Below are 24258 nucleotides of genomic sequence, written 5' to 3'. Positions count from 1 at the left end.
AGGTCCCTCCTTCCCAGCCGTGCCCTTGCCCGTTTGGGCCGCCCTCCCCCACCTCTCTTCTCGCTGCTCCCTGCACAGCACACGGGCCACGTTGCTCAGGCCCAGCATGAAGGGCAGTGTCTGGCTCACCTAGGGGCCCACACACGTTTGCTGATGGATGAACATGGCCTTCGCCGGCTTCTAGCCAGCCAGCTTCTCCAGGGTGGACCAGGGAGCCCTCCTGAAGTCAAGGATGCAGCACACGTGTGCCGATGGTTTGACAGGACCACACGCTTACCCTGTTTGCAAATATGCAGGTAATTTAGCAGGACCTGCTCCTGTTGAACCAATATTCATTCCAAGTAATTATCATTTCCTGTGTGCTAATTCGTTGAGAATTTTTCCAGTGGTGTTAACCACAAGCCTACTGGCTGCTTCTTTCCCAAATCTTCAGCTCCCCCTCTGAATGTGAGAATGGATTTGCCTTTCTCTTTGACCTCCTTTCATTTTCTCGCTGACTTTACACCCCCGTAGATGGAGGCTAGGAGAACTCCGAGGTACAGCTGGGCCCATGCAGAGACCCTCCTGGGAATGGCGAGGTTCCTTGTCCCTGCAGGAGCCCATGTCCTGGAGCACCAGTCTGTCCCCTCACGGCACAGCACAGCACACCCCTCACAGCTTGTCTGCAGGCTGGGAGAACGGGGCCCGACCATCTTCTCCATCCATGTCCACAGAGCCACCTGCTACATGCACATAGTGGGGTTCAAGTGCGGAGGTCATCCGAGGGTGCAGCCCCAGCTCCCCAGGTGCCTCCAAGTTCTCGTGGACTGTGTGTTTCCTGGTTAGAGCCCCTGTCTCTGACCCGACAGGAGGCCTTTGTTCTCTGAAGTTCTTGAAAACCTCCCCGAGCCATCCCAGGGCCAATGTCCAGTGGGCTAAGCAGCCTCCACTGTTCCTGGGCAGTTTGTTCTCTGTGCCAGCTTTCTGCCACCTGTGTCTTCAGGGGAGCAGGAGGGGGGCAGCAGGGTCAGTCCAGCAGACAGTCGAGTGAGCCAGTGGGAAAGTAAGGCCAGCCTCCTCCGCACAGGCCGAGGGGGTAGCCAGGGCCCCCTGGGCTCTCTCCCTTCTCAGGGCTGACGCTTTTGCTCTTCCAGGCTCCCTCACCTTTAGCATTGGCCTCCTTGAGTCAAAACACACTGGGAGCCCCTCCAAGGAACACCCCTCGGTTTCCTGCCAGCAAAGGGTGGCCCAGAGTGCTGGGAAGGCTTCCGTGGGAATCCCCAGAGCCCATAGTCATGAAGAACGGCCTTCCCAGCTCCTCCGCAGCCTTTTGCTCCCAGCTGCTGAGAGGTGGTGGGAGTACAGCGAGGACAAGGCTCCAGGGAAAGGGGGAGGGAGGAGGGAGAAAGGTGTCGCCTTCTTGGTTGCTCAGATGGGGAAGCTTCACAGGCCCTGGCCCTTTGCTGTCTCCTCAGAATCCCTGAGTTCATGTTCTCCTCACAGTCCTGGGTGGGAGGGATTATCACCCTCCCTCTTATAAAAGAAATTTAACACTCAGAGAAGTAAAGTAACTTGCCCAAGGACACACAGCTCTGACAACCCTCGCACTCACCTCATTGTCTTGTGCATGGCACTTTATATCATTTGATTCTACCCCCAGGTAAGAAAATAATGCTGAAATAATTTTGGAGCAAGAATATGTCTATGATTTGTTTTAAAATAATTTGGCAGGGGAAGTGTATGAGGGGACAGAAGAAACAAGTTTGGTGAAATGTTGATGGCTGAAGCTAGGTGCTGGGTACACAGGAGTTTATGGTTACTATTCTCTAACTTTGTGTGTTTGAAATGTTCCATAAGAAAAGTTTCATAAAGTTAAAAATAGTCCCCATATGCCCGAATTTTGGAAAGAATTTGTTTCTCATCAGAGCTCACATTTACCAGGTGCTAAAATAAGAGCACATGTGATTTCAGGGGCTTTGACTCAAACCTGTGTGGTGGGAACAGTTAGTGCCTCCATTTTACTGATGAAGCACTGAGGCTCAGAGAGGAGAGGCATCTTGCCCGAGGTCACACAGCCTTGGTTCCCAAGCCTGTATCTGGGCTCAAGAGGTCTGACCCAGATCCCTTACCCAAGTTCTAAAGGCCCTTTCTCATTAAGGAAGGAGCAGAGCTCCCCTGCTCCCCCCTGCCCGTGCCAGGAGGGGATCAACCCAAAGCCCATCTACAGTGACCAAGGTAGGGGAACCTGTACCTAGAGGACCTCCCCTTGGAGCAGGAGCTTTCTGTGGATGGACAACCTGGGGATCATGAGGACACTTGGGGGCCCCTGGCCCAGGCCTGGGTGGGGAACCCTGGTTCCAGCTCACACCACTCAGCACACTTAATTGGATCCCAAAGAAAGGGTTGAAAAAGTGTCCTGAATGAATTAGTTCTGCTCCAAAAACCCACACCTGGTGGATGACTGCTCTCAACAGCCCATTCATGGGTCTCAGTTGTATCATTTCTTCCCACTGGGTAGTTAGGAAGGATTTCTCAGCACAGGCCTGAGTGAGGAGGCTGAGCTTCTCAAGGAGACCAGCCCAGGACCTACACCTATCCCACCACTAGGACAAGACGGCAGGGCCTGCCTCTGAAGTGGCTGTGCCAGTGGCAGAGGCAGGACTGCTAAGGGCCCATAGTCATGTCTTGTGAACGGCTTAGACCTCATCACTGCTGAAGGCCTCCGGGTGGGGGGGGGGGGAAGCAAGAGACGGAGTTCTCATCCCCTCATATACCTGCTATTCCACCCCCACCCCCACCTCTCTCTTCTGCACCAATCTGCTATAGTTCACTGCCCCTTTTATACAGTCACCCACCCACAGATCCATCAACTCACCATCTACCCTTCCTCCCACCTTTCTAACAGCTACCCACTCACCCTTCCACCCACCAATCCATCCACTCATCCGTCCGTCCACCCACCCCCACACGTAGCCATCCACCCACCCATCTATTCCAGCCCCACCCACCTCCTATCCATCAATCTTCCCACGTCCGCTCATCCCGTAAATCCCCCTGCACATCCAACTACTCAAACATCCATGTTCCCCCTCCACCCATTCATCAAAGTAGCCGTCTATCTGTCCAGCCAGTCAGCCAGCACCTCCTCTCCCTGCGTCCACCCCGCCCCCTCCTGACTAATCCAGTCATTGAGCATCCCCGGCCCTGTTTCCTGCTGACTCCCAGACGGATTGGGGGACAGAGGTGGAGGAGATCACCCTCATCTCACCAAGCACTCGGAACAGCTAAGTCACTTGTTTGCTATGCGCGGCGGCCCAGCGCAGGGCTTCCCTTCTGCGCCTCAGCCAGGCCTTGGGCTTTCTGGCTCCCTGTTGCCATGTCCAGACGCTCTTTTGGGTCTTCCCTCGCCTGCCATCTGATGACAACAAGAGCAGGGTGGGTGGAGGACAAGAGACGAAGCCAGAGGCCTGGTTTCTCTGCAGGGCCTGATGGGGTAGAGCGGGGCTAATGTCCCGGGACTGCAGTGAGCAGATGGGAGACAAGGGCCCTGAGGAGGGCCTGGGAGCAGCCTTGGGTCCCGGGTGTGAGGGTGCAGGACTCTCGGCTCGCCCACCTCGTCACAGGGGGCGATGCGGCCCACCAGGTCCTTCACGTGCCCGACGGTCGACTCCTCCTGGAAGTCCTGCGGGAAGGTCTCTGTCCACTCGGCCAACAGCTGGAGCAGTTTGGGGCCAAACTTCCGGACGCGGGCCTGCAAGGCAAGGCGAAAGGCACCCCCACCCGTGAGGGGTGCTGCAGCCACATCAGCCACGCCTCGACCACTCTGCCCGATCTGGGCTCAGGGTAGCAGAAGTGGCTGCCAAGGAGGGCCGCGACAATGCTTTTCCTGTGCCAGGTGACACGGGGAGGCTCCCTGTTGTCATGTGGGTGGGACCTGCCTGAGCAGGAGTGAGGCAGTGGAGTGAGACTGGCCCAGAGGAAAATGGAGCAGAGGTAGGAGGGAGAAAGATGGTGTTTAAGGTCATTTGAACCTCTGGAGCCAGTGGTACTCGAGGCTTTGCATTTACATGAGGCAGCAAAGTCCCTTTGCCTTCAGCCAATTGTAGTTTGGTTTCCATCACCACAACAGCCCCATTGACACATGTATGGATAGTCACAACCTGAATGTGGCCAGGGACAGGGGATCCACAGGAAGGCTGGGCCACGAGGGGGGGGATGGAGTGTGCTGGGGGCAGGAAGCCTAGCAGATGCTGCAAGGCCATCCCAGATGGCAGGGGTCCTACTGATGGGGTCCTAGGGGCCTGGGTCTGGGCTTGGTGTGAGCTCAAGGACTCCCATCGGACACTGGAAAGCAGTCCCTTGGGTTAGAGATCCCAAGTCGGTGCCTTCTGGCTCTGGGCCTCAGACAAGTCAGAAACCTCCTGTGGGCTGCTCTCCAGGAGAATAGGGACAGTCACTGCCTCTCCGAGGGGAGGGCGGGTGCAGGAGGGCATGCCAGGGCCGGGCCAGTACACCCCGAGGCCCGCCCCCGCTGCGCCCTGCCCCTCACCTTGTCCAGCACTGGCTTGTCCAGCTGCTGCTGCTCGATGCACAGGCGGCAGACGCGGGCCAGGAGCTCCCGGGGCTCGATGAAGAGGCGGGAGCTCAGCAGGAAGGTGAAGATGTAGGCTTTCTGGGGGCATGGAGAGAGGAGGCAGGTGCTCACCAGGGCACCGAGGGGATACGCTTCTCAGCCCCGCCCCCCCCAGGCCCAAGACCAGTCCCGGCCCTGCTGCCTCCCCCATGCCTGGTGGAGGAGAGCCCATTCTGCCGCCCCTTCCCCCCACCAGGTGCGCCACCCACCTCGGGGTAGTAGTCGGCTGTGGGCACCAGGTGCTGGATCAGGGTGTCCAGGGAGGCTGAGGATGGAGCCCCATCCAGAACTGACTGCTCGGCCTGCTCACCGTCCATGGGCTCAGTGGCGGGTGGGCTGGGGCTGCCTGGGGTGACCATGTTGGAGGCACTCAGTGTCTGAGGCATGCCTGCCTGCAATGGCAAGGAGCAGGTGGCACACACCTAAGCTGGGGCCAGCTGGCCCCTGGTCGCCTGGCTGGGCAGGCCCTGCCTCCCACAGGCACTTCTGTGCCCACCTGGACCCAGTGATCACTTCCCGGGAGGGCTGCCAGGGACCCCCAGCCCACCAGTTCTCCCCCACTCTCATCCAAGCCGTGAAGGGACTGCTCATTCCAGAGTCCACTCCTATGCTCAGTGAAGGGTGTTTGTGGCAAGGCCCAGACAATCAGCACATCCCTCACCCCTGGCCACAGAGATTGCACCCAGGATGAGTCTGATCTGAACTGGGCCTCAGGAGCGACCCAGAACTTCTGCGGCGCTTGGAAGCTCTTCCACTCGGGCTCCCTGAGCTGGTGGAATGTCATTGTTGGGACCATCCTGTCCCCAGAAAGGGCCAGGAAAGTGAGCACATTTCCAAGTCAGCATATGAGGCCCTGGGTCCTGCTGTGCTTGAAACTGCTTGTGGACTTCTCCACTGTGGGAGCCTCATTAAGCTGGGCCTCTCTCCAGTGTAAACGGTGGCCCTTCGAAGCCTGGCACTCCAGGCTGTTTGTGATTAGGCATCAATGACATGTCCAGCTGTTCCCTCCTGCAGGAAGGCCCCCCCCCCCACTATCTTCACTCCTCCGTCCCTCTGGACATGGCCAAAACGTCTTCTCCTTGCTGGAGCCTTCCCTGCTTCTCTGCAGCGACCCACCCCCTTCCCCCTTCTCACTCAGACCGGACCTGACCTCCGGTGGGCACCAGAAGATGCTCCTTGTCAACACTGTTGAGTGCTGGGGGTGCTGCTCTTGGTGCCTGGTGCAGAGAAAGGCCACCTGCAGCTATCATATGGCAACTTCCCTCCAAATCTCCTCCAGGCAGGGGTCAGGGCCATCCTCTGACCTGGGACCAAGTCAAGGGCCTCGCCTGCAGCAGGCACCCTCCAAGTGTGTGCAGCGGACTTGTGCTTCTCCCAGGCTCTGCCATGAATCCTTGTAGCACTCTTCCTGAACAAAGCCTGCCAGGGCCTCCACAGACACAGACCCTGGCCTCACCTGTGACTGTTGACCGTCTCCCATGCAGAACATGTAAGCCACCTCCACATTCTTAACCACAGAGTCCTTTGGGCTCACCACAAGGACTTTCCAGGGATCAGAGTCTCCCCATTGCCCAGCTCACCTCGCCCCTGCTGCTGCAAAGCAGACCCTGTCCCTGGTCCATTTCTGCCTTTCCCCACCCCCTGGGTGACCTCCCTGAGAGGAGACAGAGGATCAGAGAATCAGAGCTGATGTTGGGTATCAGAGGAAGCCCACAGGGAGCCACTCCGAGGGTGTGAGGACTGGGTCATGGCATGGGGAGGGCAGCAGCCAGACGGTGCTCGTCCTGGGGACAGCCACAGCTTTATTTTCACCTACCCGGCAAAGCTGTAAGTATTCAGTGTTCAGCTGATGAAACTAAAATTAAAAAAGCACACCCTCCTGTTCATCTTTGTGGGAAGGCCTCTGAGCTTGTGGGGACCCAGGGGGGATGGTCAGCTCTGGGAGGGCACAGCTTTGCCCTGAGCCCAGGGCCCTGTGTCCTAGCCTAATTCCACAAGATGGAGCACACACGAGGCCAGCAAGGTCTGCTCTCTCTCGCCAGATACCTGGAGCCTTCTCCCTGTGGTATGGGGCCTGCTGGAGATCCCAGTCCAGTTTTCTCAAGGACAGGCCAGTAGCTGAGGTGGAGATGATTCTGAAAACCTCTCTGCAGGGCAGCGGTCTGCCAGACGTGTGGGAGGGGCCCTTCTGTGAAGGCCAGGATGCCACCACTTTTAGACAAGCTGGGAAGCTCCTAGAGCACCTCTGGGTCTGGCCTGGATCTAGGGGGCTGGTGTGAGGTGCTGGCCACGTGGGGTAGGGGGATGGTGTGGGCCCAGCTCTGCCCTGGAGCTACAAGCTCACAATGGAGGCCAGGGGTGGGGTGGGGACCAGAAGCATCGTGATCCACAGGGACGCCCAGAGAGTGGACAGGCTGCCAGTGTGCCCCTCCGACCTCCAACCAGCCATCGCGTCCCCAGCTGGGCCTAGGCCCGGGTCTCAGTGGATGGGCCTCCCTCCTACTTGCAGCCTCTGCCTTCCTACACTGTTGCTAAGGGACACTCATCCACAAGTGTGTGCAGGTGTGAGTGACTGCTGGTGCCGTTCTGGGCGCTGAGGACCGAGCAGGACCTCTTGGAGCTGGGGGCGGGGGGGCAAACAACAAGCAGGCGAGGTGAGCCCAGAGACTGTCCCACTGAGGCACCTCCTCTGCAGGACGAGCACAGGTGAAGGAAGAGGGGTGACAGCTCCCTGCGTTGGGTGTTCCCTCAAGAGAGGGTGGAGGAGAGCACAGCCTGGTGGCACCTACCAGTCCTCTCCCCTCCCCCGGTAGGTGTGCTGGACAGGATGGGGCGGTGGGGCCACCCCCGGCCTCTGCCTGAGGACAGCCGGCCTCCTCCCCCCGCAGGGGCTCCAGCCTGCCTGGAACACGGGGGGGGGGGGCACGGGGGGGTCTGTGCTGAGGACCGAGGGCGGGGGCAGCTGCAGAGACTTGCCAGGCGGGGGCCCAGTGAAGGGCTCCAATGAGCTGGGGCACAGGGCACGATGCAGGTAGCAGGTGGAGGTGGAGGCGCCACCCGCCTAGTCCGTCCATCCCAGAGGCAACTGCTGTCCTTCGTTCCTGTCTTTCCCGAGCTCCTTTATACAAGGACAAGCAAATATAAACCTATATTCCCCCTTTTCTGACTTTATTACACAAAAAAGTAGCCTGTTGCACCTATCTCCATGCTCCTTTCACTCACAGCACGTTTTGGAGATCTTCCCCTGGCAGGACAGAGAATCCTTGTTCTTTTTAAACTTTTTAACTGTCTGGCAGTGTTTGGAAGTCCATGTATAGTTTTAAAAAGCCAATGATAAAGCAATTCAGTGCCCATCGATGGGTGAATGGATAAGCAAAATGTGATAGATACACACAATGGAATAAAATTCAGTCTTCAAAAGGAAGGAAATTCTGACACATGCTAGAACATGGATGAATCTTGGGGACATTTGTGAAGTGAAATAAGTCAGTCACAAAAGGACAAATACTATATAATTCCACTAACAATGAGGTACTTAGAGTAGTCAAGTTCATAGACACAGAAAATAGAATGAAGGTTCCCAGAGACTGGGGGCTGGGGAAATGGGGGGTTAGTGTTTAATGGGGACAGAATTGCAGTCTTGCGAGATTGAAAAGAGTTCTGGAGATGGATGGTGGTGATGCTTTAAAAAGTGTGAATGTACTTAATGCCCCTGAAATGTACACTTAAAAATGAAGATGGTCCCAGCTAGGTGTCTCAGTGGTTGAGCATCGACCTACGATCCAGAAGATCACGGTTCGATTCCCGGTCAGGGCACATGCCCGGGTTGTGGGCTCCATCCCCAGGACGGGGTGTGCGGAAGGCAGCCGATCAATGACTCTCTCATCACTGATGTTTTTGTCTCTCCCACTCCCTTCCTCTCTCTGAAATCAATAAAGATATATATTTTTAAAAGCAATAAATAAATAAAAGAGCCAATGGTGATGGAAAAATAGTTTATTGTCACAATTTCCCTTGAAAATCCCTGAAATCACCAGTTCCCTGATCTATGCTTTGATGACCACAGCTTGCACGGTGTATGTGAGGAGGGGCCAGGAGCCTGGGGCCAGCATAGAGCCTGAGCTCAGTGGCTCACCACAGATGGGGTTCCTGGGGGGACTGCCGGCTGCTCTGCCTTGGCAGAGCCTGGGGCTCTGCGTGTGAACAGACAGACATGAGCGTGGTGTGACTCCAGTGGGTGTCCACTTTATACCCATTAAATGAACGACAATAAAACAATGCTGTTTGGCCCTTAAATCCTGCTGGGTGGGTGTGGACATTGTCATAGTCATTTTGAATTGTACAAGATTTGGCTCCATGTGCCAAGAGCCTTATGTTGGATAGTGTCCTTTCACCTTAATCAAATCCTTGGAAATGTATCCCAAGAAAATAACCTGAAGAGGAAAAGCTATGGAAAGGCATTTGCTTGGGTGTTAATTCTAAGCAGTGAACACAATCTCAGAGCACCACTGATCTTCTGTATTTTTTTTTTTTTAGTCTCTATGTCATTTATTTTCATTCTGATCTTTATTATTTCCTTCCTTCTACTCTGGGATTTTCTTGTTCTCTTTCTAGTTCTTTTAGTCGTAGGTTAGATAGTTTATTAGATTTTCTTTTTTCCTGAGGTAGGCCTGTAGTGCTATGAACTTCCCTCTCAGGACTGCTTTCTCTGTGTCCCATAGACTTTGGGGTGTTGTGTGTTCATTTTCATTTGTTTCCAGGAAGTTTTTGATTTCTTTCTTCATCTCATTGGTAACCCATTCATTGTTTAATAACATACTATTTAGCCTCTTGGTGTTTGAATGTTTTTGAGTGTTTTTATGGTAGTCAATTTCTAGTTTCATGTTATTGTGATCCAAGAAGATGCTGGATATGATTTCAATCGTTTTGAACTGAGAGACTTATTTTGTGTCCTAACATGTGGTCTATCTTTGAAATGTCCCATGCGCACTTGAAAAGAATGTATATTCTGCAGCTTGGGGTGAAATGTTCTGTGAATATCAATTAAATCCATCTGATCTAGTGTGTCATTTAAGGTAGTTGTTTCCTTGTTGATTTTTTGCCTGGAAGATCTATCCAGTGATGTCAGGGGAGTGTTAAACTCCCCTACTATGACTTTATTGCTGTTGATCTTCCCTTAATGTCCCCCAAGAGTTTTTAAAAATATATTTAGGTGCTCTTATGTTGCGTGCATATATGTTTATCAGGGTTATATCCTCTTGTTGGATTGATCCCTTCAGTATTAACTAATGACCTTCTTTGTCTCTTGTATGGTCCTTGTTTTGAAGTCTATTTTGTCAAATATAGGTATTGCTACCCTTGCTTTCTTGTTTGTTTCCACTTGCATGAAAAAAGTTTTTCCATCCCTTCACTTTCATCCTGTGTGAATCTTTTGTTCTGAGGTGGGTCTCTTGTAACAGCATATACATGGACCATGTTTTCTTATCCATTCAGCTACCCTATGTCTTTTGATTGGAGCATTTAACCCATTTACATTTAAGGTTATTATTGATAGGTAATTATTTACTGCCATTTTTTCATTTTCTTTTTTAATCCTCACCAGTGGATATTTTTCTGTTGCTTTTCAGAGAGAGAGAGAGATGTGAGAGAGACACATTGATTGGTTGCCTCCCACACGCACCCTGACCAGGGCCGGGGATCAAGCCTGCAGCGGGTACATGCCCTTGGTCAGAATTGAACACAGGACCCTTCAGTCTGTGAGTTTATGCTCTAACCACTGAGCCAAAACGGCTAAGGCCCTGCCATTTTTTCTTTACGTATATATTCCTTTCTCTCAATATTTCTTCTTAAAGCAGTCCCTTTAGCATTTTTTTTTTTTGCAATGCTGGTGTGTTGGTACTAAAATCCTTTAGCCTTCTTTTGTCTGGGAAGCTCTTTATTTCACCTTCAATTTTGAATGATAACCTTGCTGTATGGAGCAGTCTTATTTTCAGGTTGTTCCTTTTCATTACTTTCAATACTTCATGCCACTCCCTTCTGGCCTGTAGTGTTTCTGTTGAGAAATCAGCTAACAGCCTTATGGGAGCTCCCTTGTAGGTAACTGACTCTCTCTCACTGCCCTTAAGATTCTCTCTTTGTCTCTAATGTTTGCCATTTTAATTATGATGTGTCTTGGAGTGGGTCTCTTTGGGTTCATCTTTATTGGGATCCTCTGTGCTTCCTTAACTTACATGACTTTTTCCTTCACCAGCTTCATGAAGTTTTCTGTCATTATTTTTTCAAACAGGTTCTCTATCCCTTACTCACTTTCTCCTCTGGTCCCCTATGATGCATATATTGCTTGCTACGTTTCACGTGGTCCCAGAGTTCCCTTAAACTATCCTTGTTCTTTTTCACTCTTTTTTCTTTATGTTGCTATGATCAGGTGTTTTTTTTCTACCTTGTCTTCCAAATAACTGATTTGATCCTCTGCTTGGTTGCCCCTGCTTGTCATTCCTTCCAGGATATTCTTGATATCAGATATGGTATTCTTCATTTCTGACTGGTTCTTATACATGGTTTCTATGCCCTTTTCTTGCTGCTGTAGTTACCACTGAGTTTCTTGTAGTTCCCATTAAGTTCATTATAGTTCTTGCTAAGTTGTTTGAACATTATTATAACCATTATTTAGAACTCTGTATATGATAAATTGCTTGCCTCCATTTCATTTAGATCTTTTCCTGGAGAATTTTCCATTTCTTTCATCTTCAGGTTGTTTCTTTGTCTCCCCATTTTCAATGCCTTTTTGTGTTTGCTTCTATGTATTATAGAACTACTATAGAACTACTATGACTCCTAGTCTTTGTCGGGTGACCTTATGTATTACGTGTCCTTTGGAACTCAGTGGTGCAGTCTCCTTGATTTCCTGAGCTGGTTGCTCTAGGAATGGCCCTTTTGTGAGTTATGTGGACCCTCCTATTTTAATTGGGTCTTGATTGCTGTTGGCCCATTTGTGCATGGGATTGACTTTCAGGCTGCTGGCTTAGACTCAACCCAGCCACTCTGAGCAAGGTGCAGTATTGCTGTGCAGGTGCAGTATTGAGGTGTCTTGTTGGGCTCAGTGTTACAATCTTCCAGATCACCTATGCTCTGTGCTCCAGGAATGTTTCTTGTGGGTTATGTGCACCCCTTGTTGTAGTTGCTTCTTGAGGCATGCTCTTGGCCCTTTTGTGGGTGGAGTTAACCCTTCAGGCTGGGTGGCTATAGGGTAAACCTCTATACTGTGTATGAGATGTTGTGCAGGGCCTACCCCTGAGGTGGAATTGTTCTTAGTAGGGTCTGGTGCCTGCCAGATTCTTCCTTTGGGTGTATTGCTTGTGTGGCTGGTTGGGTCATGCTCTGGTGTTGTCTGAAGCCCACCACTGGTTGTGTTGATTCTGGGTCCACTTGGGTGAGTTCCAGGTACAGGTTGCTTTCAGATGTTGTGTGTAACCAAGTTTGGGCTATCTGTCTGGAGTTCCACACTGTTCACTGTTTGTGTCTGCATTTACTGGACCTGGGTGTGCATGGGAGGGGCCAATTGATGTAGACAGGTCAAGTTCCTGGAGCTCTGAGCTGGGGTCAGATTGATAAAAGACTAAGGCTTCCTGAGGTTGGCGCCACCTTTTGGCTACTTCACTCTCCCTTGATGTTGCTGGGACTTCCTCCAGAGTCTTATGCAAGAAGGCTCTGCTCCCCAAGTTGGCCATGCTCCACTGACCCTTCCACAAGGCTCAGGCTTGGTGGGTCAGGGTGACCAGGTTGGGTAGACAGGGTTAGTGGGTCCCCTAGTTTGGGGCAGCATGGTCTGACACTCAACAGAGAGAATGTGGCCCCTATTCATGAGCCATACCATTCAGACTCTGCCTGAGTCTCCAACTCTATCTCCCCCAGGAGGAGAGTACCGCAGGTTCAGTTTGGGTGTAGTCTGCTGTCCTCACTGCAGGAGAAAGCTCAACAGGACAGGCTGGATTCACTGGGACTTGGGCAAACAGATTGAGAAAGCCTTCCTTTGGGGGTGGCACCAACTGTGCTGCAGGAGAGGGGCGAACTACACTCTTCCTTTTAGTTCTGTAGCTACTCCTGCTCAAGCCCTGGACTGGAGACTCTGAGGTAGATGTGCTCTGAATATCCTGGCTCTGAGTGGAGCTTCCTTCCCCCTCAAAACTGAGCCTAGCCAGATGGGGTCAGCTGGGCTCTCCCTGCTCCCTTCCCCCCTGCAGAACTTAGAGGAACAGATCATGGGAGACCTCTGCTTGGGGTGGCACCGGACCTTTCAAGGGGAGAGAGCTGCTCGCCTCCTTCTATCTCTGCAGTGCACTGCCAGAGAACCTGCTGGAGGGCTCTGGGGGGTCACAGCAAATGTCCCAATTCTAAGTTGTGCCCCCTTCCCCCTGCGAATATGAATTTAGCAGGAGGGGACCAACAGGATTTGGGAATGCAAATCCAATATGCCCTTTGATTGGGGTGGCACTTGTCCTCAGCCCTCAGGAGGGGAGCTAGCCTCTTGCCTTCTAGCTTGACAGTACCCCACCAACAACCCTGAAGGGAGGCTCTGAGCGGGTCATGCCAGATGTCCCAGTTCTGAGTTGTGTCCCCTTTCTCCTGTGAGGGTGCACCAGCAGGAAGGTGCTGGTGGGACTTGGAGGAATAGATCAAGGCTTCCCCCTCTGCTTGGGGTGGCACTGGCCCTTGGGAGGAGAGAGATCTGCTTGCCTCCTTCTATCTCTGCAGTGTCCTACCAGGGACCCTGATGGAGGGCTTTGAGGGGGTTGCATCATATGTCTAATCTCTGAGTTATACCCCTTTCCTCATGGGTATGAGTTTAGTAGGATGGGGCTAGCAGGATTTGGGAATGCAAATCCAATCCACCCTTTGGTTGGGGTGGCATGGGCCCTCCGGCCTTGAGAGCTAGCAGCTCGATTTCTAGCTTGGAGGCACTCTGCCAGAGTGTGAAGGAGCAGATCACGGCTTTCCCCTCTGCTTGGGGTGGCACTGGCCCTTTGGAGGAGAGAGAGCTGCTTGCCTCTTTCTATCTCTGCAGTGCCCTACCAGAGGCCTTGATGGAGGGTTTTGAAGGAGTTGCATCAAATGTCCAAGCTCTAAGTTGTGCCCCTTTCCCCGCAAGAATATGTATTTAATAGGATGGGGTCAGCAGGATTTGGGAATGCAAATCCAGGCAGCCTTTTGTTGGGGGTGGTGCAGGGCCATGGGAGGTGGAAGTGCCTGCTTCTTCCTAGCTCCACAGCTGCCTGCTGCCTGAGACCCTGGCAAGGGAGCCTTCCATTGGAGTTGGCACCTGCCTAACTTGTGGGAGGGGGGGAAAACTGGCGTTTGTTCTGAAGTCACTCAGTTCAATGATGGTGTAAGAGTCTGTCCATAGTTTCTTTAGGGAATAAAAGCACACCTCAGGTCCCTGTTGGGTGCAGCCAACAGTCCTTTATGCCAGACTCGAGCTTGGCAGGGTGGGGTTGCCAGCATTTAGAGGATGGGGTTAGTGCACTTTCTCCAGCTGGTGCTGCAAGAATAGAAGTGCTGGGCCCTGGGAGATGGTGCCTGAGGGCTGTGTGGGATGACGGCTCAGGACCAGGACCTCAGTAGCCTACCTTTTAGATCTCTTGAGCTATGCCACCCAGATCTTCTCTCTATGGCTTCCATATGCCCTGAGTCTCCTTCCCTCTACCAGAGCCCTGGGTGAGTGCCCAAGAGCGAGTCTCTGTGTTTTAGCCCCTGAGGAGATCACCGGGGAGTCAAGCAGATTCCCTCCTCTTCCCAGTGGACAAAGTACCCGCTTATTTTTGCTGCCAGATGCTATGTAGGCTCTCCTTCTTGGTCTTGGTGCTCTGGTTTATGGGTCCCAGCATGGGATTGAGACCCCACTTTCCTCCAGGGGAGCTTTTGCAGCTGCAATATTTCTCTGGCTTCACCACTATTGCCCCCGGGTGTAGGGACCAGCCCTCTCTTCATTTCCATCCTTCTTACAAGCCTCTGTGTAGCTTATTTTTTTCAACCCTTTGATATAATTCTCCTGTTCAGATGTCCTTCTGTTGTTTATTCAGGTTGATTGCTCTAAATTTTAGCTGTAGCTCAGGTTCGGTGCCAGGAGATATGTGTTGCTTTCACCTACTTCACAGCCATTTTGGAATCCCTCCATTTTAATTCTTTTCTCATTTACTTTTGTGTATATTCTATAGCTATTTTCTTTGTGGTTACCATGGGGATTATGTTTATCATCCTAAAGTTATAACTCTAGATTTATATTAGTATACAAATACTCTGCCCCTAACGTGTTTTAGTTACTGATGTCACAAAATCATATCTTTATGCATCTGATGATCCAAAACAGACTAATAATTATTTTAAAAAATGCATTAGTTTCAAATTATATAGAAAACAAAAAGTGGACTTACAAGTCAAAGCTACCATAATATTAACTTTTATAATTGCCTATGTATATATCTACCAGAGATCTTCGTTTCTTCATATGACTTTGAGTTACTAATTAGTGTCCTTTCATTTCAACCTGAAAAACTCCCTTTAGTATTTCTTTTGTGACAGTTTTGTTGGTAATGAACTCAGCTTTTGTTTACCTGGGAACGTCTTAATTTCTTTCTCCTTTTTGAAAGACATTTGTGCTGTACATAGGATTCTTGGTTGACTATGTGTTTATTTTCAGCACTTTGAATATATCAATCAGTCGCTGCTTTCTGGCCTCCAAGGTTTCTGATAAGAAATCTGCTAATGATCTTATTGAGTGTCCCTTGTATGTAATGAGTTGCTTCTTTCTTGCTGCTTTCAAGATTCTCAGTCTTTGTCTTTCAACAGTTTGATTATGTGTCTCATTGTAGGTCTCTGAGTTTTTCTTACTTGGAGTTTGTTGAGATTCTTGGATGTTTATAGTCATGTAGTTCATCAAATTTGGGAAGTTTTCAGCCATCATTTCTTCAAATACTCTCTCTGCCCATTTCTCTCTCTCTTCTCCTTTTGGAACTCTCACAATGCGGCCACTTAGGCTCTGTTCATTCACTTTTCTTCAATATTTTTTTCTTTCTGTTCCTCAGACTCAATAATTTAAATCGCTCTCTCTTCAAGTTTACTGATTCTTTCTTCTCTCTCCTCAAATCTGCTTTAGAATATGTCCAATAAAATTTTCATTACAAAATTTCTTTCTGGTTCCTTTTTAGGTTCTCCACCTCTTTATTGCTATTTCTGTTTTAGTCATACGTAGTTTTCTGAACTGGCCACCTGTCTGTGTCTAATAAGTCCAGCATCTGATTTTTCTCAGGGATAGTTTCTGCTTTTTCATCTTTTTTCCTTCTATTGCATCATACTTTCCTGTTTCTTTGTATGCCTGTGATTTTGTTGTTGTTGTTGAAAACTTGACGTTTGAATCTCATAATGTGTCAACTCTGGAAATCAGATTTCCCCAAGATATACTGTGTTTAAAAAAAATTGTTGTAGTCTGGCCAGGCATGGCTCAGCAGTTGAGCATCAACCTAGGATCCAGGAGACCACAGTTCAATTCCTGGTCGGGGCACATGGCTGGGTTGCGGGCTCGATCCCCAGTTGGGGACATGCGGGAGGCAGCCGATTGGTGACTCTCTCATCATTGATGTTTCTCTCTCTCTCCCTCTCCCTTCCTCTCTCTGAAATCAATAAAGACATATTTTTTAAAAAAATTGTTGTAAGGTACCTCTGTGCTGGGTGATCCCATGGTGTAAACTTAAAGTCTTTGGGCATTATTTCTTAGCCTGCACCTTTCTATGAACATGTGCAGTACCTTTTAAAAGCCCACCCTCCCCCCATATGCAGCTGTTTTTGAATGTCCTAATCCTAGGTCCTAAAAGGAGAAAATGGGAAACAAGAAGGACAAAACTGAGGCTCTGGCCCTTTAAGTTCCCTGGAAGTCTCTCCAGCTAGTGGGGATTACAATTACAGGGGCCTGCTTCTGTATCAACACTTCCACAGTCAGAAGCAGCAATAAGCATCAGACCCCGGGTCCCCAATATTTGGAGAACAAGGTCATTATTGCCCACCTTGGCTCCTGCAAGCTGTGTGCGAGCTGCTCCAGGAACGAGTGCACGGCTGTCTGCCACAAGGCTGAGGGGTGGAGGTTGGGTGGCTACTATCATGCTGAGACCTAAAGTTTATCAAAATTAACTGAGATTTATAGTCCAAGATTTTCTGTGGAAGCTACAAGCCTTTGAATAGATGCCAGAGTGCTAAAATGATTACATAAGACATATTCTGTCAGTTCAATTGTCATCTAGCTGGAGGTGGAATCCTGGTGCTCCCTACTCCACTATCTTCCCTGATGTCCCCCATTATATCTTTAACTGGATATTGCTATTGGGTTTTGTATATAGATTTTTATATCTCATTAGTTTTAATAGTCTTGGGTTTTCCAGAGGCCAGTTATGCCTACAATTAATTGTAATCTCATCTCTTCCTTTCTGGTGGTTAAACCTCACTCCTTTTCTTGTCATAATGTATTGGACAAAACTTTCCAGCTGAAATATTACTGGTGAGAATAAACATCTCATACTGTTCCATCTCTCCATCAGGACCAAGTGTGCACTGGGGACAGGGCTGAGAGATGTTCCTGGTTTCCCTGCAGCTGTTTGGGAGGATGGGCACCATACAGCTCCTGAATCTGGGTGTGTCCTGAAAGCCTCAGGCCTTCTCCAGCCTCTCACCAGAGGATATGTTTTACTGATTTTACAGAGAGGGGAAGAGAGAGAGAGAAAGAGAGAGAGAGAGAGAGAGAGAGAGTGAAACATTGATGTATGAGAGAAACACAAATCAGTTGCCTCCCATATGGGCCCCCACTGGGGATGGAACCCATAACCTAGGTATGTGCCCTGACTGGGAATCAAATTGGCAACCTTTCAGCACATGGGACAATGCTCCAACCACTGAGCCACACCTGCCAAGGCCAGTTTTACCTCTATCTGTGCAGGGCCTCTAGAAGCTCTAAGAAGAGGTCTGAATTCAAAGCTTTTCTCATAGGGTCCAGGTAAAACTTTCTCCCCAGGTAGGATGCCTGGAGCCTCAGCTGGCCCCAGGCATGGTTGAGAGAGCCAAGTGGGCATGTTTGCTTGGAATGCTTCTGCAGGAACAGGGACAGTCTCTGTGCCCTTGGAGGATGGAAAGCTGAACTTGGGCTGTTTCTAAGTATCCTGGATGAAGTTCCTGCTCCACCTGACCCAGACAGGTTCTGAGCCCCAGAGTTTACATTCAAGGAAGAAAACAGATTCTGTTATGCTTCATGTGTTTTTTGTTCTCATATGTCACTTAATCCTTATGGGAACCATATGGAAATGATTTTCCACCTCACAGATGAGTGAACCTGGGCCTTAAAATGTAAAGTGGTGGACCGTGTTACCAGCTGGCATCATGATCCCTGGGCTCCTGACTCTAGGCAGCTCCTGGCCCTGGCCCTGGGATGGGAAATTGGTAAAGACTGAGTGGAAGACACACATGGTCCAGAGGTTCATCAGGGGAACTGGGCTCAGGGTTTGGGAGCTTGGGGGGCAATCCAAACCCCAATATGTCCTGGCCTCCAGGAGGCAGGGAGCATGCCCCCAACCCCGAGCATCCCCTGATGGACTCAGTTGAAGAGACCTATAGCCAAGCCCTTCCCTGCTTTCATAGGAACCTCTGTGAGGAAATGGTCCACCTGTGATGGAGTCTGGACCATGCCAGCTCAGGCCTGGCTACTTTGAGCAGTGACAGCATCTTGTCTGGGTTCCAATAAACCCTGTGGTCCCCCTCCTCTCCCTCCCTGGAAAAGCCTGGAGCTGAGACACTCATTTCATTTCAGTCCCATGAAGGGCTCCTCCCTGTTCCCAGGTGTCTGACAGGATGCTGTGGGTGTGCTGGGGCCTCCTCCAGGCCTGAGCCCAGAGGTTCTGCTTGCCCAGGCTGGGAGTGCATCTGGCCTTGCCTTTGGGAGGCCACCCGCTAGACTTGGCTGTGAGGGGAGGATGGACCTGAGCTATTTTTGTGCTCCATCTGGCCCTCAGCTCCTACCGACAGAACCTACTGCTTCCAGAGCTCAGGAAACACAGGTGCCTGAAGAGCTCAGGGCCCAGCTTGCAGGCAATCTGCTGAGTGCAGGTTAATGGTACCAAGACCCACTACAGGTCAGTAACTAAAAGTAGAGAGTTTTTCAAAGAGCGAAAAGTTCTATGTCTCTGTATTTATCTTGTTCATCAGTTTATTTTGTTCATTAGAGTCCACATATGAGTGAGATCATGTGGTCCTTGTCTTTCTCTGACTGGCTTATTTCATTTCACTCAGCATAATACTCTCCAGGTCCCTCCATGCTGTTTCAAGGGTAAGGGATCCTTCTTCTTTACAGCTGCGTAGTATTCCACGGTGTAAATGTCCCACAGCTTTTTTATCCACTCATCTACTTGGCACTTGGGCTGTTTCCAGATCTTAGCTACTGTAAACTGCGCTGCTATGAAATAGGGGTGCATATATTCTTCCTGATTAATGTTTTAGGATTCTTAGGATACATTCCTAGATGGATGCCAGGTGGAGGGGATCAATGGGGGGGGGGGAAGAGGGACATCTATAATACTTTCAACAATAAATTAAATAAATAAATAAATAAAAAAGCAATTAAAAAATATATATATTTAAAAAAAAGAGCAAAACGTTGACCCCTCTCTTGCTCCATAATACACCAGCTCCCTCACTCTGTGTCCATATCCACGATTATTTCAGGAGGACACACTTCTGGAAGAACAGGCACTGGGCTGAAGGGCACCAGTCCGTTCAAGGGAGTCAGAAGATACTCTCCGATTGCTCCCCCAAAGCAGAGCAGAGTGAAAGGATTTTGTTTTACCCTCCCAACTGCTATGCTCCTTACTTCCAGGAACCACTTCTCCCCACTAGCTGGAACCCTGGTTAGGGCGGGGTGGGGGTAAACTGGGTCTCCGTCAGTGAGAGTGCAGATCCCCTCCCTCCATCCCTGAGCAGGGGATCCAGACTAGCCAGTCAGAGTAAATCTTGGGCCTTGTTTGGAGAACGCCATGGAGAGATGTTTCCTTGATATTTTTTCTTCTTTTTACTTTTCAAAAAATTAAACACAAGAGTTTATAAACATATCTACAATTTAAATACTAGTAATTTTATTATGATGATATCAACATGAACATCTGAGAACTACTACCCAGGCCAATAAAAAGAGCATTACTAGTATCTTAAAATCCCTTATGTGCCTCCCCTGATTAAGCTGACTTCTCAATCCCCTATCCTCTGGGTGATGACCAACCTTACTTTTCTTTCTAGCTCTACCTGTGTGTCTATCCCCAGACAATAAACCACCTAGCTTTGAAGTGGAGGGCAAGTGCACATCAGCAGTGCAAGGAGAGGCCAGCACTGCCCTGCTGGAAAGAGGCTCCAGGAGAAGGTGAGTGGAACAGTCTCAAGGTTGTGGTTTGACTTCCATTTCTCTGGGAGGTGACAAGGCCCCTTATGGGGAAGTCGTGAGCACAGGTTGGAGACCTAAATCCTGCTGCCCCTGATGTTAGACCCACTGGTAAACTTTTTATTTAAGTAAAACTGTAAATTCCCTTTTTTTTTTGGCCAATTTGAGCTAGGTCTTTGTCACTATTAGTTTGAAGAATCTTTTTAAAACAATATATCTTTATTGATTTCAGAGAGAGGAAAGGAGAGGCAGAGAGAGAGAGAAACATCAATGATGAGAGAGTCATTGATCGGCCACCTCCTGCATGCCCTCGACTGGGGACCGAGCCCGAAACTCGGGCATGTGCCCCGACCGGGAACTGAACCTTGATCGCCTGGATCCCAAGTTGACACTCAACCGCTGAGCCACGTCTGGCCGGGCTAGTGGAAAGAATCTTGAAAGCAAAAAATTGCCCCAGGTGACACTCTTGAGCAAGGTCATGAGCAAGTCTTGGAAAACAGTGTTCTCCACAGTCAGGTGCATTGCTTTGTGGATCAGGCCTTAGACATGCTGCAGTAGGGTGGTCAGAGGAGGTGGGCTACTCTCTACTCCCTGCTCCTGAGCCCATGTGACCCACTTCCAGCTTTCAGGGGAAACTGAGAACTTCTGTGAGTGACATACATGTTCTCAACAAAGCATGAGGGGAGAGACCATCATTAGCATGTGATCATGACAAGCCAAGCATTGATGAGAATCTGGACAAGGTTCTCCTAGGCATCTGTCCTTGGGTTAAAATGGCTTGATGGAACTGGGGGGTCTTAGCTGTTACAGTCCATCTCTGGGGTGACACTGCTGCAGTATGGCTCAGTTGCTCTCTAGTCTGGTGCAGGGCTGTCATTCTGGTATTACTATTTACCATCTGTCAAAGGGATCCCTTGTCATCTCTCATGTTGGTGTCCTGCTTCCTGTCTTGTGTCATCTTTCTTGCTTTATTCTTTCGTTTTGATGAAACACATCCTCCGGTAGCTTCTTGATAAGGGTGCTTAGGAAATACGTTTTTTTGAGGCCTTGCACGCCTGGAAATATTCTCACTTTACCATCATACTTGCTAGTATGATTGACAGTTCAGCAGGGTATAGAATTCTAAGTTAGAAATCATTTTTCTTCAGCATTTCAAAGGCATTGTTTCTGACTTCTTTCTGAACTTTGTAAAATTGTTTTTCTCCACATAGGGTGGACCAACCATTCTGACTTGCCCAGGACTCTCCTGGTTTTAGCATGGAAAGTCCCAAACCTCTCAGTCCCAGGCAGACTGAGATGGCTGGTCATCCTCATCCCAAGTGATCTGAAATTTCACAATGACGTGCCTGGGTATGGGTCTTTTCCTCCCCTTGTGCAGAGCACTTTCCAGCCTCTGCAGCTGGCAACTCTGCCCCTCAGTGCTGATAGATGGTATTAAGTCACTTCACTTGGGATTTCCTTCCCTTCCTTTTGTGTTTGGAACTCAGTTTGCATATTGGACTTCCTGAACTTGTCCTCCAAATTTTTATCTTATATCTAATTTCCATTTAAAAAAATCTTTCTGCTCTACTTTTGAAGTTTTTCAGTTTTATCTCCCAAACATCTTTTTTTTCTGATATGTTTTTTCATTTCCATGAGTTATTTTTCCTTTGAATGTTCCTTTTAAAATGTATAACATTTGGTTCTTTTTTCTTAGATGTAATATCTTCTCTTACCTCTCTGTAGATATGGGTAACAACTTTTATTAGAAGTTTTCTTTTTCCTGCATTGCCTTTCTTTCCTCCAGCTTGGCTTTTCCTCCATTTGTCTAGGTCACCATCTGCCATGGTAAAAGCATTCTCCAGATGTCTGGGTATCCTTGGATGCCAGAAGGAGACTAAGAAGCTGACCAGACACCCTGAGGAAGAGGACAGGGCTTGTGGACAAGCTCACTGTGGGGAGATCTGGGTGGGCTGTTTTAGGGGAATGGGAAGAGGAGCAGTGGGTGTAATCTGACTATAGCCACTCTCCTGAGTTAATCTACAGACTGGGGACTTGGCTCTCTTAGGTCTGCTCTGTCATTGCTTGCTTTCCAGCTTCCTAGAGTGTCTTGCTGTTGTTGCTATTCCCATTCTCTCTGCCCTTGTGGTTCTGCCTGCCCTCCTGATGCTGTTTCCAGCAGGACTGGAGATTGAGCAGATGAGAGCATGAACTGCTGGTGGCCATCTAGCCCCATTGGCCAATTTGACCTGGGTCTTTGTCACTATTAGTAGAAAGAACCTTGAAAGCAAAATATTGCCCCCGGTTACACTTCCCTGTAAAACTCAGGACTGGCCACCTATAGCCTCATTTATCCCATGGAAAGTAGACAGGGAATGGTCTCTCTTTGCTAACTTGGAGGTGTTTCTTGCAGATTTGCCCAGATTTTGGTGGCTCAGTCCAGTACCCCTCCCAGGTATCTCCTGCAAGAAGCCATTGGCTCTGTGCAGATCTGAGAAGCAGACACATCAGTGAAGGCTACAGGGTCCAGTCAAGGCACCCACTTCCTTCCATGTGCAGTTGGCCTCAGGAGCCTCCAGACTAGATACTCCTAGCCTCAGGCACCTGCCTATATTGCTCTGTGAGCCAAGACACCCTTCTTTAGGCTGTGGAAGGATGGGCTTTGTCCTAGGGAGGACATCCCCTGTGCTGGTGTCACACACTGGCCATCATTTCACCATCTGGGGTCACTCTCCCTGGTTCCCTGCAGCAGAATGTCTTGGGAAGGACCTCTGAGCTGCCCTCACCAGATTTCTATCCTAATACAATTCCAGCATCATCCCCCTCATCCACATCACCAGTGATACAATGTGTAAGGGAAGCTTTTAAAATGCCTTTAAAGCTAACCTCTGGCTAGAAACACAAGTGGGATGGGAAATGTGAGGATTAGAATGTCTCCTCCAGGAAGGGTCTCACACTAGTGTCATATTCTACACATTGAGGAAGAACTTGCCTGTGAACACCAGACAGATCTCGTGCTGATTCATACGCACTTCCTCCAAATGGTCTCAGACATTTCCTTGGTGTGCTGACATTTACATACGTATTTATAGCAAGCATAACACATCGTGGTGATATTATGGAAATGAGTCGACAGACAGATGACAGAACACGCTGAAGGGGCACGTGCCCACAACTGGCCTTATCCTGGAAGGTCAGGATACTGAAGGAAGTCACTTAAGAGTCTCCAATTTCCCCACCAGCGCTCCCTTTTCCCCACTCGCACAGGCAGTCTGTGCTCAGAGCCCCAGGGAGGAGAGGAGAGAAAAAAGGACTCTCTTTCAGGCCTTTGCATTTTATATGCCTGGGAGACAGGATGGATATAGGCAAAACTCCTCCACAGCCCTGACTAGAAAGATGTCTCAGGCTTGGGGAGGGGAAGGGGCTGCAGGGAGGGCTGGGGCTGGGCTAGGGCCCTCCCTTGGCCTTGCTCGCAGAGGAGCATCTTTTGGGCGATGAAAACAGCCAGATAGGTGAGGGGTCTCTGAAGGCAGAAGAGTCTGAGCCAATTTCCCAGGGAGATGGGGAGAAATGCCTGGGGGTGGGGTGGGGATTGGCCTCCAGTAGGCCCCAGACCACCTTGCAGAGCTCCTGGTGTCATGATGAGCAAGGGCGGCCAGGTAGGAATTGCCCCCACAGGCCCACGGGCAGAATTGGTTCACCTGTGTGGACCAGATGGACTGTGGGCATCACCGTGGGAGCTTGGGGTGCCTGATCCTAGATCCCCACACCTAGTGCCTTGTATGCAGCCCTGGGCAGGGGGCAGATGTACATACTGACCAGGACCTGGAATCTGGGGAGGGTGGGGACTAACCAGGGCTCTAAAGAACAGCTGGAGGGCAAGAGAGGTGAAACAGGTAGTCTTACCTCCTCCACATTACTCTGCTCCTGGAACACACCGTCTTGTGCCTGCATTTGGGGTCTCTCTGCCAGGAGCACCCTTCCCTCACTTCATCTGGCTGGCTCCCCATCACTCAGAGCTTGGTGGGATGCTGTGCCAAGAGAGGACTTCTGTGATATTGTGGTTTATAATAAATATATTCATCGCCTTTTCTGGCAAAGAACTTCTAAAACCTTTGACATTTCCTTAAGTGATAAGAGTGATAAAGCTGTCTTGATATTTGTAACAAACCGCTCTCAACCCCACCTGATTGATGTTAAGGAGGTGACT

At 49.9% G+C, this 24258-nt stretch overlaps 1 protein-coding gene across 3 annotated transcripts in view; it reads right to left on the bottom strand.

The window, feature by feature from the left end:
* Positions 1–24258, bottom strand: part of RASGEF1C (RasGEF domain family member 1C) — an 80683-nt gene that overhangs the window by 27370 nt on the left and 29055 nt on the right. Inside the window, exons 3-6 of one of the 3 annotated variants that reach the window (XM_081135576.1) lie at positions 23955–24079; positions 4822–5004; positions 4529–4651; positions 3593–3730 (exon numbers count right to left, since the gene is read on the bottom strand). In XM_081135576.1, the coding sequence (XP_080991702.1) occupies positions 3593–3730; positions 4529–4651; positions 4822–5004; positions 23955–24002 (492 nt within the window). In that variant the 5' untranslated portion in view covers positions 24003–24079. The remainder of the gene's footprint in view (positions 1–3592; positions 3731–4528; positions 4652–4821; positions 5005–23954; positions 24080–24258) is intronic. The other 2 variants (XM_081135578.1, XM_081135577.1) reach the window with 2 other exon arrangements.

This window comes from Miniopterus schreibersii (assembly GCF_964146895.1).
Source record: "Miniopterus schreibersii genome assembly, chromosome: 4".
Taxonomy (NCBI): domain Eukaryota; kingdom Metazoa; phylum Chordata; class Mammalia; order Chiroptera; family Miniopteridae; genus Miniopterus; species Miniopterus schreibersii.
Note: the sequence above shows the minus strand (reverse complement) of the source record. Positions and strands in the feature narration are given on the sequence as shown.